General features: G+C 37.5%; 1 protein-coding gene across 1 annotated transcript; it reads right to left on the reverse strand.

The window, feature by feature from the left end:
- Nucleotides 1-10,953: 10,953 nt before the first annotated feature.
- On the reverse strand, nucleotides 10,954-11,580 carry LOC138883698 (uncharacterized). Its single transcript, XM_070164403.1, has one exon. It carries the CDS (start codon nucleotides 11,578-11,580, stop codon nucleotides 10,954-10,956), a length of 627 nt encoding a protein of 208 aa, XP_070020504.1.
- Between the last annotated feature and the right edge of the window lie 3,800 nt (nucleotides 11,581-15,380).

Here is a 15,380-nt window from a genome sequence, read left to right on the forward strand (position 1 = left end):
AAATAACGAACCATACAGAATAACTGTCACGACCCGGATTTTTTCACCTTCGGAAGTCGTGATAGCGCCTACTCGTGAAAGCTAGGCAAGCCGACAGTTACAGTTTTACCACCATTATTATTAATTTGACAGGAACAGATAATAACTAAAATGAAATGTTTATGAAATGCGGAAGTGATCCCGCAACACCATACTTATATCAACAGGAATAATGAAACAGTACACGTGCACAGCATCACCCTTCGTGCTTTTACTCTCGTTCTCACCATAAGAAACAACAGAAACGACACAGCATCACCCTTCGTGCATTAACTCTCACAATATCGGCACGGCATCACCCTTCGTGCATTAACACTCACAATATCGGTACGACATCACCCTTCGTGCATTAACACTCACAATATCGTGCACGGCATCACCCTTCGTGCTTTACACTCTTCCTCACCCAAACAATAGAAACAATACATCTCGGCAAGGGAATCAACAATAGAAACAAATACATCCCGGCAAGGGAATCAGCTATAACCAATCTCGTTAGGACAGTTACTTCAGAAAAGAAATCTCAACTTGAGCCAATACTCAACAATGATCAATTACCAAGAAATCATCATAAGTCTTATTCAACAGTGATAATCATCAATTTAAGCATGGATAGTACATAATAAGAGTCACAACAATTATGTATAAGACTCACGGGCATGCTTGACACCAACGTATAGATAATCGTCACCACATCTATACGTCGTACTCAACACTAACACGTAGCAAATAAGACCACAACACATATTCCCTCAAGCTAAGGTTAGACCAAAACACTTACCTCAATTCCATGGACAAAATCAAGCCTCAATTACCGCTTTACCTCTCGGTTCTACTTCCAATCCGCTTGTATCTAGTCATAATTTACTTAATAACATCAATAAATGCTAAATACATCAATTATAATGCATGAATATAGATTTCCCAATATTTTTTCCAAAAAAGTCAAAAATCGTCCCCGGGCCCGCTTGGTCAAAACTCGAAGTTCGAACCAAAACTTGACTACCCATTCACCCACGAATCCAAATATGAAACTGGTTTTGAAATCCGACCTGTAATTGAGGTCCAAATCCCCAAATTTCGAAAATCCTAATTTCTACCCAAGAACACCCAATTTCCCATGAAAAAACCCAAAATTTTGAAGTGAAATCATGTAAAAAATGAAATAGATTAAAGAAAAAGAGTTAAGATTCATTTACCTATGATTTGGGGAAGAACTTGCACTAGAAAAATCGCCCTTTGAAGTTTAGGTTTTGAAATTTTGAAGAATGAAGTGAAAATCCCATCAAAGTCCCAACTTAATTGCTGCAGATGTCGCATTTGCGACCTGAGAAATATCGCAAATGTGAACCCCTCACATCTCTGCTATAATCGCAAATGAGAGAAAAGTATTGCAAATGCGAGCCTCTCACATATCTGCTACAATCGCAAATGCGACCTTTTGGTCGCAAATACGAAGTCCCTCCTTGCCCTGTTTCCTTCGCAATTGAGAAGAAAAGTTCGCAATTGCGAACATGCCCCAGCCCACATTCCTTCGCATTTGCGACGGAAGCCTCGCAATTTCCAAACCTGTCAAGCTCGCAAATGCGAAGCCTGATCTCGCAATTGCGAGATCAGAGGCCTGCAACTTTGCTGAAGCATACCAGCAAATTTCCTAAGTGCAAAATCACTCTGTGGCCTATCCAAAACTGACCCGAGCCTTCGGGGCTCCAAAACAAACATGCACGCAAGTCTAAAAATACCATACAGACTTGCTCGTACGATAAAATCATCAAAATAACATCAACAACTACGAGTTTAACCTCAAACTCATGATTTTCCTCAAGAACATTTCAAATTTACTATTTTCACAACCGGACATCCGAATCACGTCAAATCAACTCCGATTCTTACCAAATTTTACAGATAAGACATCATTCTTTTTTTCGGTCTAGGGACCTCGGAATTGGATTCTAGGCATACGCCCAAGTCCCATATTTTACTACGGACCCTACGGGACCGTCAAATCACGGATCTAGGTCCGTTTACTAAAAATGTTGACAGAAGTCAACTTTAATCAATTTTAAAGGCCAAATTCATTATTTTTCTTAAATTTCACAGAAAAGCTTTCCTAAAATGCGCCCGAACTATGCACGCAAATTGAGAAAAAGGAAAATGAGGTTTTCAAGGCCTCGGAACCCGGATTCGAATTCTAAACACAAGATGACCCTTTGGGTCATCACAATAAAGTTACATGTGAAAAATATATTTATATGTTAAGTTTAAAAATAATAAACCATTAAATTTTTCTTTGGGACATGGAATTATGAAAACTTTTACAAGCCAACAAATAATTAAAACTCCAAATTCTAATCCCAAACATATTATATTACTCCTGTTGAAACTAAATTATTTCCAGCATATTCACTAGCAAGACACAAAGTATTCTAGTGATTATGAGTAGCAAACTCCAATGTATCGAATATGTTTCCTTTCGTATGATTTAGATTTATCCTTTTGAATATTTAATCTTCTATGGACTTTATTCTCGAGTCCCAACTTGGTTAATATCTTTCCACTCATGTGATTTATACTTTCTTTGTCTTTACTTAGTTCATTTTACGTTATTGTAGAATAGTTTATGGATCCATAATCTCGTATTTTACGCAGTTGTAGAATAGTTGATGGATCCATAATCTTGCTATCTTTTATTTTCTTAATTCATCACTCTTTAAACAATAAAAATTTCTTGAGAGCTTTGCTAAGTCCTATAAAAATACATATATTATTGCATTATACTTCTACTAATGATATTTACATGATTTTAAAAAAAAATACCGAATATCAACCGAACTGGTATCGATATCGAAGAGAAACCGATATGATTGGGACAGTTAGAAAAGTGTAATGTTGGTTATACATAATAGAATAACTGAAAAATTGGTATGGTAGAAATTTATAAAATCACCGACCGAACCGAACCATTGACATCCCTACCATTTGCTAATGTTAAGTTAATTGGGCATGGCATATTTAGGGGGTTGCCATGGTTATATTAAGAGGAATTTTCAGAAACCACTGTAGTTTAATGACTATTAATTTTCTATAGCTTCTATATACATATTTACTTCCTATAGCTAATATTTTTTTGCTACTGGACTGTATTCATTGTATTGGCACTACTGTATTCATGAATGCAGTGGCGGAATTCGCCTAATAAGTAGGGAGTGTTTAACCAAAAAATAGAAATTTCGGTCAGCCTATTTTTTAGAGTACTCGAGTTACTGATAATCAATGAAATCGATATTCTTGTAGTAAGAAAAAAAATAGCACAGTAATCAGTAGAAAGCGAAAGTAAATAATTGTATTCCAATAATAATCAGAACGTGTCCATACAAATGACATTTCTTTTCCTTATATAACCATCACTAAGTACAACGTCTTTTCCCTTTTATGATCGAGTTATTATGAGCATTAATGAAATGTTAGAATTGGTAATCATAACTGTTTCGTGAAGATTCTATAACGTTTGTAACCATTCATGCTCATTAATTTAAATCGCTAAAGAGACTCGAGCAACCGTTTCTCCTTGTCTCTTAGACGTTTTGCTCGTTCCTATTAAGACTCACGTCTTTTCAAATACTCTTCTCCAACTATCACTTTTCTAGTGATCCACATGTCTTGCCATGTCAGCCACATAATTAATTCCATGTGTAATATTTATTTTCCTCAATACAGATAGTCTCCCGACTTACCAATTATTTAGCAATTGAATATTTGGCAAGTGGATCTCATATATGGTGGGAATTTTTGCTGTCATTTCTCACATGCCATTGTACCTTCTTCTAAACAGATGCGCCGTATGTCACTTCCATTTAATGCATGTGACACGTGGTAATCATCGATTGGCTCTGCAACTCTGTAGCGGGTGGCTGCATCAGTCACGAAGTGACGGTTTTTATAATGACGTTTCCATCATTACCTTCTTTGCATGACGGTTGCTTCTGCATATAAATACATCCGTTGCCTTTTATTTCATGAAATTTTTTTCTTGAGTGTTCTATATTTACATCTTGTTCTTATTCTTCAATACATTCTACTTTTTTATACAACTATGTCTTCCTCAAATCCTGATCCTCGAAAAATTCTTATTATAGATGAACTTCCCTATCTTCTGCTCCTACTAGAAGTAGGAGAGGTGGTAGGTTGCGTAGTTTAAAGTCAGTTTCTATATATGGTTCTTCTTCTCAACCCAGTTCTACTCCTCCGTCTTCTTCTAGAACTAGGGTTTCTTTTCCACATAGATCTTCTGTTAGAAATAGAGATTCTAGTGAACCGCTTCGTGAACATACTGTTGACGAGATTACCCCTGCTGAACTTTCCTTTGTCACGGACAAAGAATCAATAAAAAATCAGATTACTTCCATGACTTTTCACGATCGCGCTGATGTTTACCCTTCCCAGATCACTGAGGGTTTAGTTTCTATTGTGCGTAAAGATTGCCATTGGAAATTTGACTTCCCGATTCTGGTCCCTAATGAGAATCAAAGGATTACTTCCTTTAAATCTAGTTTTTCCTTTGTGTATACATATCCCTTCATATTAGGTTTTAGGCCACCTATTGACCCAATCATCATTGAATTTTGTCGTTTCTTTGATGTATGTTTAGGACAAATTGGCCCTATTGTATGGAGGGTGGTGGCATGTCTTAGATATTTGTCATATCTGGCTCAGTTTCCCTTTACTTTTTACCATCTGATTCATCTCTACTCTCCCAAATTATTCTATCATGGGGTTTTTACTCTCACGACGAGAAGTAAGAGAGTTTTGGTTAGCCCTGAAGACGACAAAGACCGTGGCTGGTACGTCCGATTTGTTGCCGCTCCTACAAGTAGGTTATTAGACGAAGAAAACATGCCCTTTCCTGAGAAGTGGAACTTTGCACGTGAGTTTCACTTTCAGTCTTTTATTTCTATTCTTTAAAAAAGAACTTGTAGTCTCGTAACTGTTTTACTTTTCTTTTTCATCAACCATGGGAACTGTTGAGGAAATTTCTGATTTCCGTGGTTGGGTAGAAAAATTATTAACAGTTGCTCCAGTGGAAGAAAGGTCTTGGAAATGCCTTTCAAACAGATTTGGGTGGAAAGTTAACACTCACGGTAACTTTCTTTTTCACTTTATTCTTTATTCTCATGTTCATCATGGGACTTATTAACCCTTTTCATTACTAGGGTTTCCCATTCGGGGTGTGAGTTCTAACGAAGAGACGCCTGCAGCACCCCGTGACTCTACTGAACAATTCTTTTCTCGTGGATTTGATGAAGAAAACTTTGGCTTTATTTCTAAGGAGACGTCTCGTGCCTCTTTTCCTGTGTCTACTCTAATTGAATCTCAGTTGTCTGTACCTACTGTTGTTGCTACTACTTCGCCCGTGGCTATTTTGACTTCTTCGACTATTCCTACTGCCACAACTTCCCATGCTGAAATTGGTTCCTCTAATAGTAGTAGGGCAATGAAACAAGTTATCATCGAGATTCCTGCAGATAGTAACCTTTTGAAGAAATCAGGCCAAGCTGACGTGTGGTTGAAACCACTGATAGGTCTAGTTGAGAAGTCCAAACTGGAAAGTCACAGCTCTCTAATGTGGATGAACGTTATTGTGCATTCATCTTTAAAGGTATAAACCTTGTCTTCTTATTTTGCGTGATTTTTCTTTTACTAGTATCACATTTCTTTCTTCATTGTGTAGATCAATCTCATCGGTACAGAGATGATGAAAAGGATTGTCCACACAGAGCAGCTGATGAATGACTATCATACTGAAGCAGACAATTAGAAAGATCAGTACGGGGGTCTTCAACTTGAAATGGAGGTTTTAGAGGAAGATAAGTGTACCTTAGAGCAGCAAGTAAAGGTTATGGCAGCGGAACTAGCGGTTGAGAAAGCTTCTTCTAACCAGGCGGGCAAAGATAAGAACCTTCTTGAGTCTTCATTTGCTGAACAACTTTCTAAAGCCACTAAAGAGATCAGAAGTCTGAAAGACCTATTGAACCAAAAAGAAATTTAGGCCGGTGAGCTTGTTCAAACGCTCACCCAAGCTCAAGAAGATCTCCGAGTGTCTTTTAACAGAGTTCGATTTTTGGAGAGTTCACTTGCCCACTTACAGGCTTCTTATGATGTTGCCTTAACTGAGAAAGAATAGCTTAGGAATGAGATTGAGCATTAGGAAAGAGATTACGAAGCTGTTGAGGATAAGGCTGTCGTTGAAGTAAGTTAGGCTTTCTTGAACACACACCATAACACTTTGATGGAAGCAAGCCGGGAAGGCTTTGACTTAGCTGCTGAGATTGCAAAGATCAAAGAAACTATTGAGAAAATCCAACAAAGTCAGAGCTTTTCTTCACCCGTGACTGACATTTCCGAAGGTGATAAAGTTACTCCTGGTGAGGCTGCTATTCAATCTCCTTCCGCTCAGGTTACTTTTCTAGCTTCTGATGATGCCGTTCTTCATCCTACTGGTTCAGATTCTGCCCCTCAGTGAATGTTTAAGAAAGTTTGAAGTGTTGTTTTATTTTTTTATTGGTGGAACATTTGGAGGTTTACCCCTGGTCCCATATGGGGGTAATGTTTTGGAAAATCATACCCCTAGTCCGTTTTAGGGTTTTTTTGTATAAGACAATCAGGCTTTAACTAAGTTCATACTTAGTTTTAACCAAGTTATTATAATATTATAAAGTTTTGGTCTAACTCTTATAATACCTTTATTTAGAGTTTTTGTTCTATTCTCTTAGCGGTTTACCCTTGCTTTTATCTTTGTAAGTTTGGGTTTTATTTTCCACTTATTTGGATTTTTGTTTTACCCTTTGTTATTTTAACTTTTGCATTCAAAATGCTTCATTGCTTCACGAGTCTTTTGAATAAGCACGAATTATAAAAGAGAGCCCTTTTATATACGACACTTAATGAAGCAGACGTCTCAACTTCATAATGGTGTAAACATACGAAAGAAGAAATAGGAACATACATGTTTCTTTGAATAACTTTGAGGAAAAGTTTTGTATCATTCGAACTTTCAAATTATGTAATACTTTACATGTATTTAAGTATCATCTATAACTCTTTCGTAACTGTTTTCTTTACAACAGATTTGTAAATAATTCAAGGGTATATCTTGAAACCCATGACTAAATATTGCCTTTAACCTAAATATTCGTAAGATTTTGAAATTTACATCCATGAGTGTATTCTTCATAGGGTTTTCAATCAGGCTTGTGTTTTTGGCTGCTCGTGACTTTGCTCTAAACTTTCGATTTGTTGGGTAGACTTTAAGCTTGAATTGAATTCTGATTTTTCCAGTCTTCTTTGCTCTTCTTTGCCATCCTTATATATATAGCCCCCTAAGTGTTTGAGCTTTGAAGTATGAAATCTCAAGCACTTGATTATTCCTTCCATGTGGTCCTTTTCCTAAAAAAGGAAAAATGTACGGGACTCGGAGACATATATAATTTAGATGATGACTGCTTAACCCTTTATATTTCAATCAGAAAAGTTGTAACCCTAGACTGGGAATTATGTTACTTTCGCGTGTCTTTCAGGTCTAATATCATCATTTGGTGCGGGCTATTTTTTTGCCTATCATCTAAAATTGTTAGTATAATTTTAACTGTACAAAATAAAAATCGTAATTGAGGGATACCTGACCGTGGGTATTTTCTTTCCTTAGAAATAGTACTTCTTCAGACGAACAACATCCCAACTCGATGGTAGAACCTTGCCATCCATGGTTTCCAATTCGTATGCACCTTTTCCAACGATACCTTGAACCTTGTAAGGTCCTTCCTAATTTGGACTTAACTTTCCTGCATTGGATGTTCTTGTTGATTGAAAAACTTTCTTGAGTACGTAGTCCCCAATCTTAAAGTACCTAAGATAAGCTTTCCGATTGTAATATCGCTCAATAATTTGCTTCTGCGCAGCCATCCTTATCAAGGTTGTTTCTCTTCTTTCTTCAAGCAAATCGAGATTTACTCACATCTCCTCCTCGTTTGACTCTTCGATTTCTTGGGTGTATCTCGTACTTGGTTAACCTATTTCAACTGGAATTAAGGCTTCAACACTGTAAACAAGTAAAAATGGTGTCTCTCCCGTACTCGTTTTTGCTGTTGTTCGGTAAGCCCACAAGACTCCAGGTAACACTTCTGGCCATTTACCTTTTAACTCTTCCAGCCTTTTCTTCAAGTTATTAACAATAACTTTGTTTGTTGATCAGCTTGTCCATTGGCCACAGGATCTAAGGCGTTGAAGTAATCCTTTTAATTTGCCAACTCTGAAAGAATTCTGTAATTTTCGCACCTATGAACTGCGGGCCGTTATCACACACGATTTCTTTTGGAACCCCAAACCGACATATGATGTTCTGCCAAATGAAGTCCCTGACTTCTTTTTCTCGCACTTGCTTCTACCCACTTAGTAAAATAATCAGTGAGTACTAACAAAAATTGTACCTTTCCTTTGGCTTGTAGTAGTGGACCCACGATATCCATCCCCCACTTCGTAAAAGGTCACAATGCAACAACCGAATGTAATAACTCTACTGGTCGATGCATGTTGTTACCATATCTTTGGCACTTGTCACATTTGGCCACAAAACTTTCTACCTCTTCTTCCATTTTTGGCCAGTAATACCCTGCTCTAATTAGAGTTTTTACCAAGGATCTTCCTCTTGCGTGATTTCCACAATGTCCTTCATGTACTTCTCTCATCACATACTCTGTCTGAGAAGGTCTGAGACACCTTGTTAAAGGACCACCAATCCCAGGTTAAATTATTGAAATTTACCTCGTTTTTATCTTGGTCGAGTGCCAAATCAAACAAATATACTACGGAACCATTTTCTTCATTTGTTACTTCTGCAACGGATGCAAGACTAGCCAACGCATCTACTTCGACATTTTCTTCCCTGTGTATTTGCACGATTTTCCAAGATTAGAATTGTCTGATCAAATCTCGTGCCTTTTCCAAATATTGCTACATCCTCGCCTCTCTAGCTATATAAGTCCCCCTGCATTTGATTAACTATGAGCTGCGAGTCGCTTTTGATTATAACCTGCTCTATTCCAAGCTCTCGTGCCAATTCTAAACCTGCAATCATAGCTTCATAATCTGCTTCATTATTAGTAATAGGATGACATTTTATGGCTTGCCTTATAGTCTCTCCCGTAGGTGTGATTAGAACAATGCCTAAACCCGCTCCTTTAACATTCGAGGAGTCGGTAAACAGGGTCCAAGTACCTGGATTAGACCCGTTAAATACCTGTAGTTCTTTTTCTACTTCTGTTACCATCCCACGGCTAAAATCTGCCACGAAATTTGCTAAAACCTATGATTTTATCGCAGTTCTAGGTTGATATGTGATATCATATTCACTTAGTTTTATGACCCACTTGGCTAGCCTACCTGATAACTCTTGCTTGTGCAATATATTTTATAAGCGGTAGGCAGTCACTACAAAAATAGGGTGACATTGAAAATAAGGCCTTAATTTTCTAGATGCCATAATTAATGCTAAAGCAAGTTTTTCTAAATGAGGATATTGAGTTTCAGCATCCAATAAAGACTTGCTAACATAATAAATCGGAGATTGTTTACCTTTGTCCTCCCGAACTAATACGACACTTGCTGCCACTTCTGAAATAGCAAGGTAGATGAGTAGCCTTTATCCGTCCTTTGGTTTGGCCAGCAACGGTGGATTTGACAAGTATGCTTTTAGATTTTTGGGCACTTGTTGACATTCTTCAGTCCATTCAAATTGGCTTTGCTTTTTTAACACTAAAAAGAACTTAAAGCTTTTCTCCAAAGATTTAGAAATAAATCTTCCCAATACTGCTATCCTACCTGTCAACCTCTGCACTTCTTTTTTGCTCGTTAGTATATCTGGTATTTCTTTAATAGCTTTAATCTATGCTGGATTTACTTCAAGTCCTCGGTTAGAAACAAGGAAACCTAAGAACTTACCTGATGACACGCCAAATGCACATTTTTGGAATTTAACTTCATATTGAATTTGCGGAGAATCTGAAACATATCTGACAGATGTTGGATATGATCCCCTGCTTGTTGTGATTTGACTAGCATATCATTGATATAAACCCCCATGGTTATTCCCAGATGTTCTTGAAACATCTTAGTTACTAACCTCTGGTATGTGGCTCCAACATTCTTTAGGCCGAAAGGCATAACTTTATAGCAGTAAGTCCCCCTGTCTGTAATGAAGGAAGTTTTTTCCTCATCTAAAAGATCCATTTTTATTTGATTATATCCTGAGTAGGCATCTAAAAAACTTAATAGTTCATGTCCTGCAGTAGCAACAATTAGTTGATCTATATGTGGTAATGGAAAAGAATTTTTAGGGCAAGCTTTATTCAAATCAGTATAGTCTACACAAACTCGCCACTTGCCATTATTTTTTGGTAGCACTACGGTATTAGCTAGCCAATTAGGATATTTTACCCCACGGATAGATCCGATTTTTAAAAGCTTTTGTACCTCATCCTGAATCACCTGGTTTATAAAGGATCCTTGCTTCCTTTTCTTCTGTTTGACAGGTGGATACGTTGGATCTTCATTCAGCTTATGAGTCATCACCTCCGGTAGTATACCTATCATATCTGAATGCGACCAAGCAAAGCAATCTATGTTAGCTTTTAAAAATCCAATTAACTTACTTTTCATCTCTGTGCTGAGGTTAGTTCCGATGTAAACTTTTCTGTCTGGACAACGTATAAACAACACCACTGCTTCTAGTTCCTCAATTGTCATTTTGATATTTTCATTCTCTTCTAGCTCTTGGATAGTATCAGGCCTTGAGTCTACATCCGTTTGTCCATCTGTAGTTGAGGTTTGTGCTGCTAAACCCTCACCTTAATTCTGTAATTGCTATTTTTCATCTGCAACGTCATTTTTTGCGCTTGAATCTGCCACTGAATTAATGCTTCGAGAAGCCTGTTGATCACCACAAATTTGTTTTATTCCCCATTGCGAAGGGAACTTGATAACCTGATGCAAGGTAGATGGAACAACATCCATCTCATGAATCCAGGGTCTGCCAAGGATAATATTGTACACCATATCTATATCTATTACTTGAAATTTCGTATCTTTAACTACTCCTTCTGAGAATGTGGTAAGTATTATTTCCCCTTTTGTGACAATGCTTGAATTGTCAAATCCAGATAAGGTACGTGCTTTAGGTACCAACTTGTCATCAGCTTGTATCTCGTTTACCACTCTTAAAAGAATGATATTTATAGAGCTACTTGGATCTATCAAAACTTGTTTTACATTAGTATCATGTACAAATAAAGATATTACCAATGCATCATTGTGTTGGATCAACACGACATTTGCGTCTACATCATTAAATGTTATACTGTTTTCTTTCAAAACTTGGTGAACTCGCTTCCAGTGGGTGACTGTGATTTTTGACACCTTCTTTGCAGCCGTATATGTCACGCCATTGACCTCCTCCCCTCCCCACCACCTCGTCGGGCACCACCACCTCATGCCACACTAGGGCCTCGCTCGTTACTTCTCTGGCTCCATATAATCAGGCATGTGTGCCAAACGCTGATCCTCCCGGGCTCGCTGTAGTGTCCGGACAGCCAATTCTACAAATCGACGGCTGTAATCGTGCAAGGCGGCGTCAGGATACAGTCCCATTTGATAGACTGTATATAGTCCAATAGCCTGCACAACATATAAAATATAAACTACATACATTGCACTAAGTTATAGTTATATAATTAATAATAACAAAAAACATACCAGGGCCTCGTATCGCCCGGCGTATGGAACGTACCGACCGCCAGCCTGATGAATAGGGTTCCCGATAAAAAGTCGGGTAACGTGGCGGTACCAGGACAGATAACCCTCAATAGCCACCTCCTGGGTCTGTGTAAGTGGGGGTGGAATCATCTGATCTTGCTGGTCCCAAATATGGATCTGCCTCGCTAACCATGCCATAAATGCATCGTCCGCCCTGCAACGATCATTCCTCTGATAATGTCTTGGGTCCCATATAGGCCCCCTCGGTATATACTGCGGGCGGCCAAATTGGCGAAGTACCCTCTCCGAGGCATGATGCTCCACAATATCGAGGCATATGAGTGGGGCAGAAGTGCTCCAAATCAATCGGTCGGCCCAACAATAAGCTGGCAGGCCAGTTATCAAATCATCGTTGTACGACGTCCAGATGAACTATCAAATAAAAACACAAAACGTAAGTATGCGCAACACTAAGTTAATCTATACCAGGTAAGTTTAGGTACATATTTACTTGTGCGCCCTCTAGCAGATCCAACACATCCCTACAGAGGGAGAAATTATGATGAGAATCATACTCTCGTGAAAGTGTACGGTGGAGAACCCACCTCCTGGATAGAGGGAGATCCGGAACTGCTACATTAGGAGGTAATTGTGGTAGAGGTGGCTGAAACTGCAAGAACCGCTCCCAAGCCCAAACCTAACACAGAAAGTTGACGTTACGTTTAAGATAAATTCTAACTAGGTAGAGTTGGAACTGATGAACAGATTATTCGAATATGTTGTCACCTATAGAAGCGGCAGAAAACCACAAACATCTCTCTGAGTGTCCATGTTCGCCCGGCACATACTCATGTACATGTAGGCGAGAACAGCAGCACCCCAGCTGTAATAAGGTAACTCATCTAGCAGCTGAACATGATGAAGAAATCTCAGGCTAACTAGGTTCCCCGAAGTGTTCGGGAACAAGACCCCTCCAAATAGAAGAAGCAACAACAACCTCGTATACCGGGTAATATGTACCTCCTCTGTATCGTCGGTGATAATGGGGTGGAGTACCTCCAGGTACTGTCTAATAGGGGTCAAAGACAATCGACTGGCACCCGACGAAAATGTCTCGTCCTGTGGCCTGAAACCCGTGAGCTCTTGCAGCATGTCCTAATAATCATCGCGCGACATAGATCTCATAGCAATAGACAGTGAAACGGGCATGCCATCATCGGGCAGGCCATATAAAACCTCCACGTCCTGCAGCGTGATAGTGGCCTAGGCAATGGGCAGGTGAAAGGTGTGCGTCTTCGGTCGCCATTGCTCAATCAACGTCGTAATCAAAGCCCAGCCGAGCTGCATCCGCCCGAGCTCAATAATCTTATAAAATCCCGTATCCTGTAGGCGTTGGACTACACGCTCGTGGAGATCTCTGGGCCTCAAAAAAATCCCACAGGTCTACCACTCTCCTAGCGCGGAGAGTCTGGGACAGTAACTCCCCTTCCTATATATGGACGAACCTATGATCGCCCTATAGCACTAATATCTCACGAGATTAAGGGCCGGGATGTATAGACGGCTCGTCCATGTCGTCAAATGTAAATTAAACAACATTAATTGTATGTTTAATTATTTAATTGTACAAAGTATATATACCTATTGAGTTCCAGGCTCGGTATTTGAGGCCCAGTAGCACCAAACTATCATTAATAATTATTTGTGTCAAATTCAATATTTTGATAATTTTGTGTGTGTTTTTTTTAAAATTTTAAATTCTTAATTTTTAATTATTTAATTGTACAAAGTATATATACCTATTGGATTCCAGGCTCGGTATTTGAGGCTCAATAGCACCAAACTATCATTAATAATTATTTGTATCAAATTCAATATTTTGATAATTTTGTGTGTGTTTGTTTTAAAAATTTAAATTCTTAATTTTTAATTATTTAATTGTACAAAGTATATATACCTATTGGGTTCCAAGCTCGGTATTTGAGGCCTAGTAGCACCAAACTATCATTAATAATTATTTGTGTCAAATTCAATATTTTGATAATTTTGTGTGTGTTTGTTTTAAAAATTTAAAATTCTTAATTTTTAATTATTTAATTGTACGAAGTATATATACCTATTGGGTTCCAGTCTCGATATTTGAAGACCAATAGCACCAAACTACCATTAATAATTATGTGTGTCAAATTCAATATTTTGATAATTTTGTGTGTGTTTGTTTTAAAAATTTAAATTCTTAATTTTAATTATTTAATTGTACAAAGTATATATACCTATTGAGTTCCAGGCTCAGTATTTGAGACCCAATAACATCAAACTATCATTAATAATTATGTGTGTTAAATTCAATATTTTGATAATTTTGTGTGTGTTTGTTTTAAAAATTTAAATTCTTAATTTTAATTATTTAATTGTACAAAGTATATATTTTCATCTACCAATATAAGCAATACTTAAACTATAGGGATTCTACGCTAAAATAATCTACACTTTACTACGCTAACAGATTCTATAATTTTCTACGCTAATAAATAATCTAAACTAAATATAAACAACAAATACATTTTAATCACATAAATTCACAAAAATACATATAACATACTAGTTTCGCAAAAATAAAATATAAACCGGCATGGAAACATTAATATCTAAATCCTAATATTAACAGAAAAAATTATTTCTCAATTATTCATTTTTTAGAACACTAATATCTAAGTCCGGATAAATATAACATACTAGTTTCGCAAATAAAACACAAAACGGCATGGAAACACATTCAATCAGCTAATAAATATGCATTATTATATAAATTTCGACATAAAATAAATCGAAATACCTCGATGTAGTGTTTTGTGTGAAAAGTTGAATCCGACAAAGTGAAACCACAATAATACGATGCTCTACTACGATGTGAGACCTACGTTCTTAACGTTTTGTGTGACGGGTGGGACCCACAATTTTTTTTTACAAAAGACGTTGGGGGGACCAGAAATGTCTTGAAAGCAAAACAAATGGGGGAGGCTCATTTCTGGTCGGGGAAGAAGGCGAAGGACATTATTTAATTAGGGGTATAACGTGTTGTATTTGTATGCTATATATAGCGTGAAAATACAGCACGCTATACCTGTGTCAGTAAATGTCAATATATATAACGCCAAGTTACACCACGCTATACCTTAATGGCCAAAGTTACCGTTAAGGTATAGCATGGTGTAACTTGGCGTTATATATATAAATGTAACTTTTTTTTACATCTATTTGTGTATCTTTTGTCCAAAAAGACAACAAAAAGGTTCCGGACTCTATTTAGGGTTCCCCTATTATATAAAGGGGATCCCAATCATTTTGTAATACCATCTAATCATTGACAAAGAATATACTATCTTTGTTTTTGCTCACTATTCATCAGAATTGTCTTTTTATCTTTATTGCTCTTACTTTACTGTTCTTGGTTCATCTCGAGGTCACTGAGCTTGAGGTCACTACTGCATACTAACTTATCTGCTGGTTTGGTCTACCCTATTTTCCTCCATCTATAC

This window comes from Nicotiana sylvestris, chromosome 2, assembly GCF_000393655.2.
Source record: "Nicotiana sylvestris chromosome 2, ASM39365v2, whole genome shotgun sequence".
Lineage (NCBI taxonomy): Eukaryota > Viridiplantae > Streptophyta > Magnoliopsida > Solanales > Solanaceae > Nicotiana > Nicotiana sylvestris.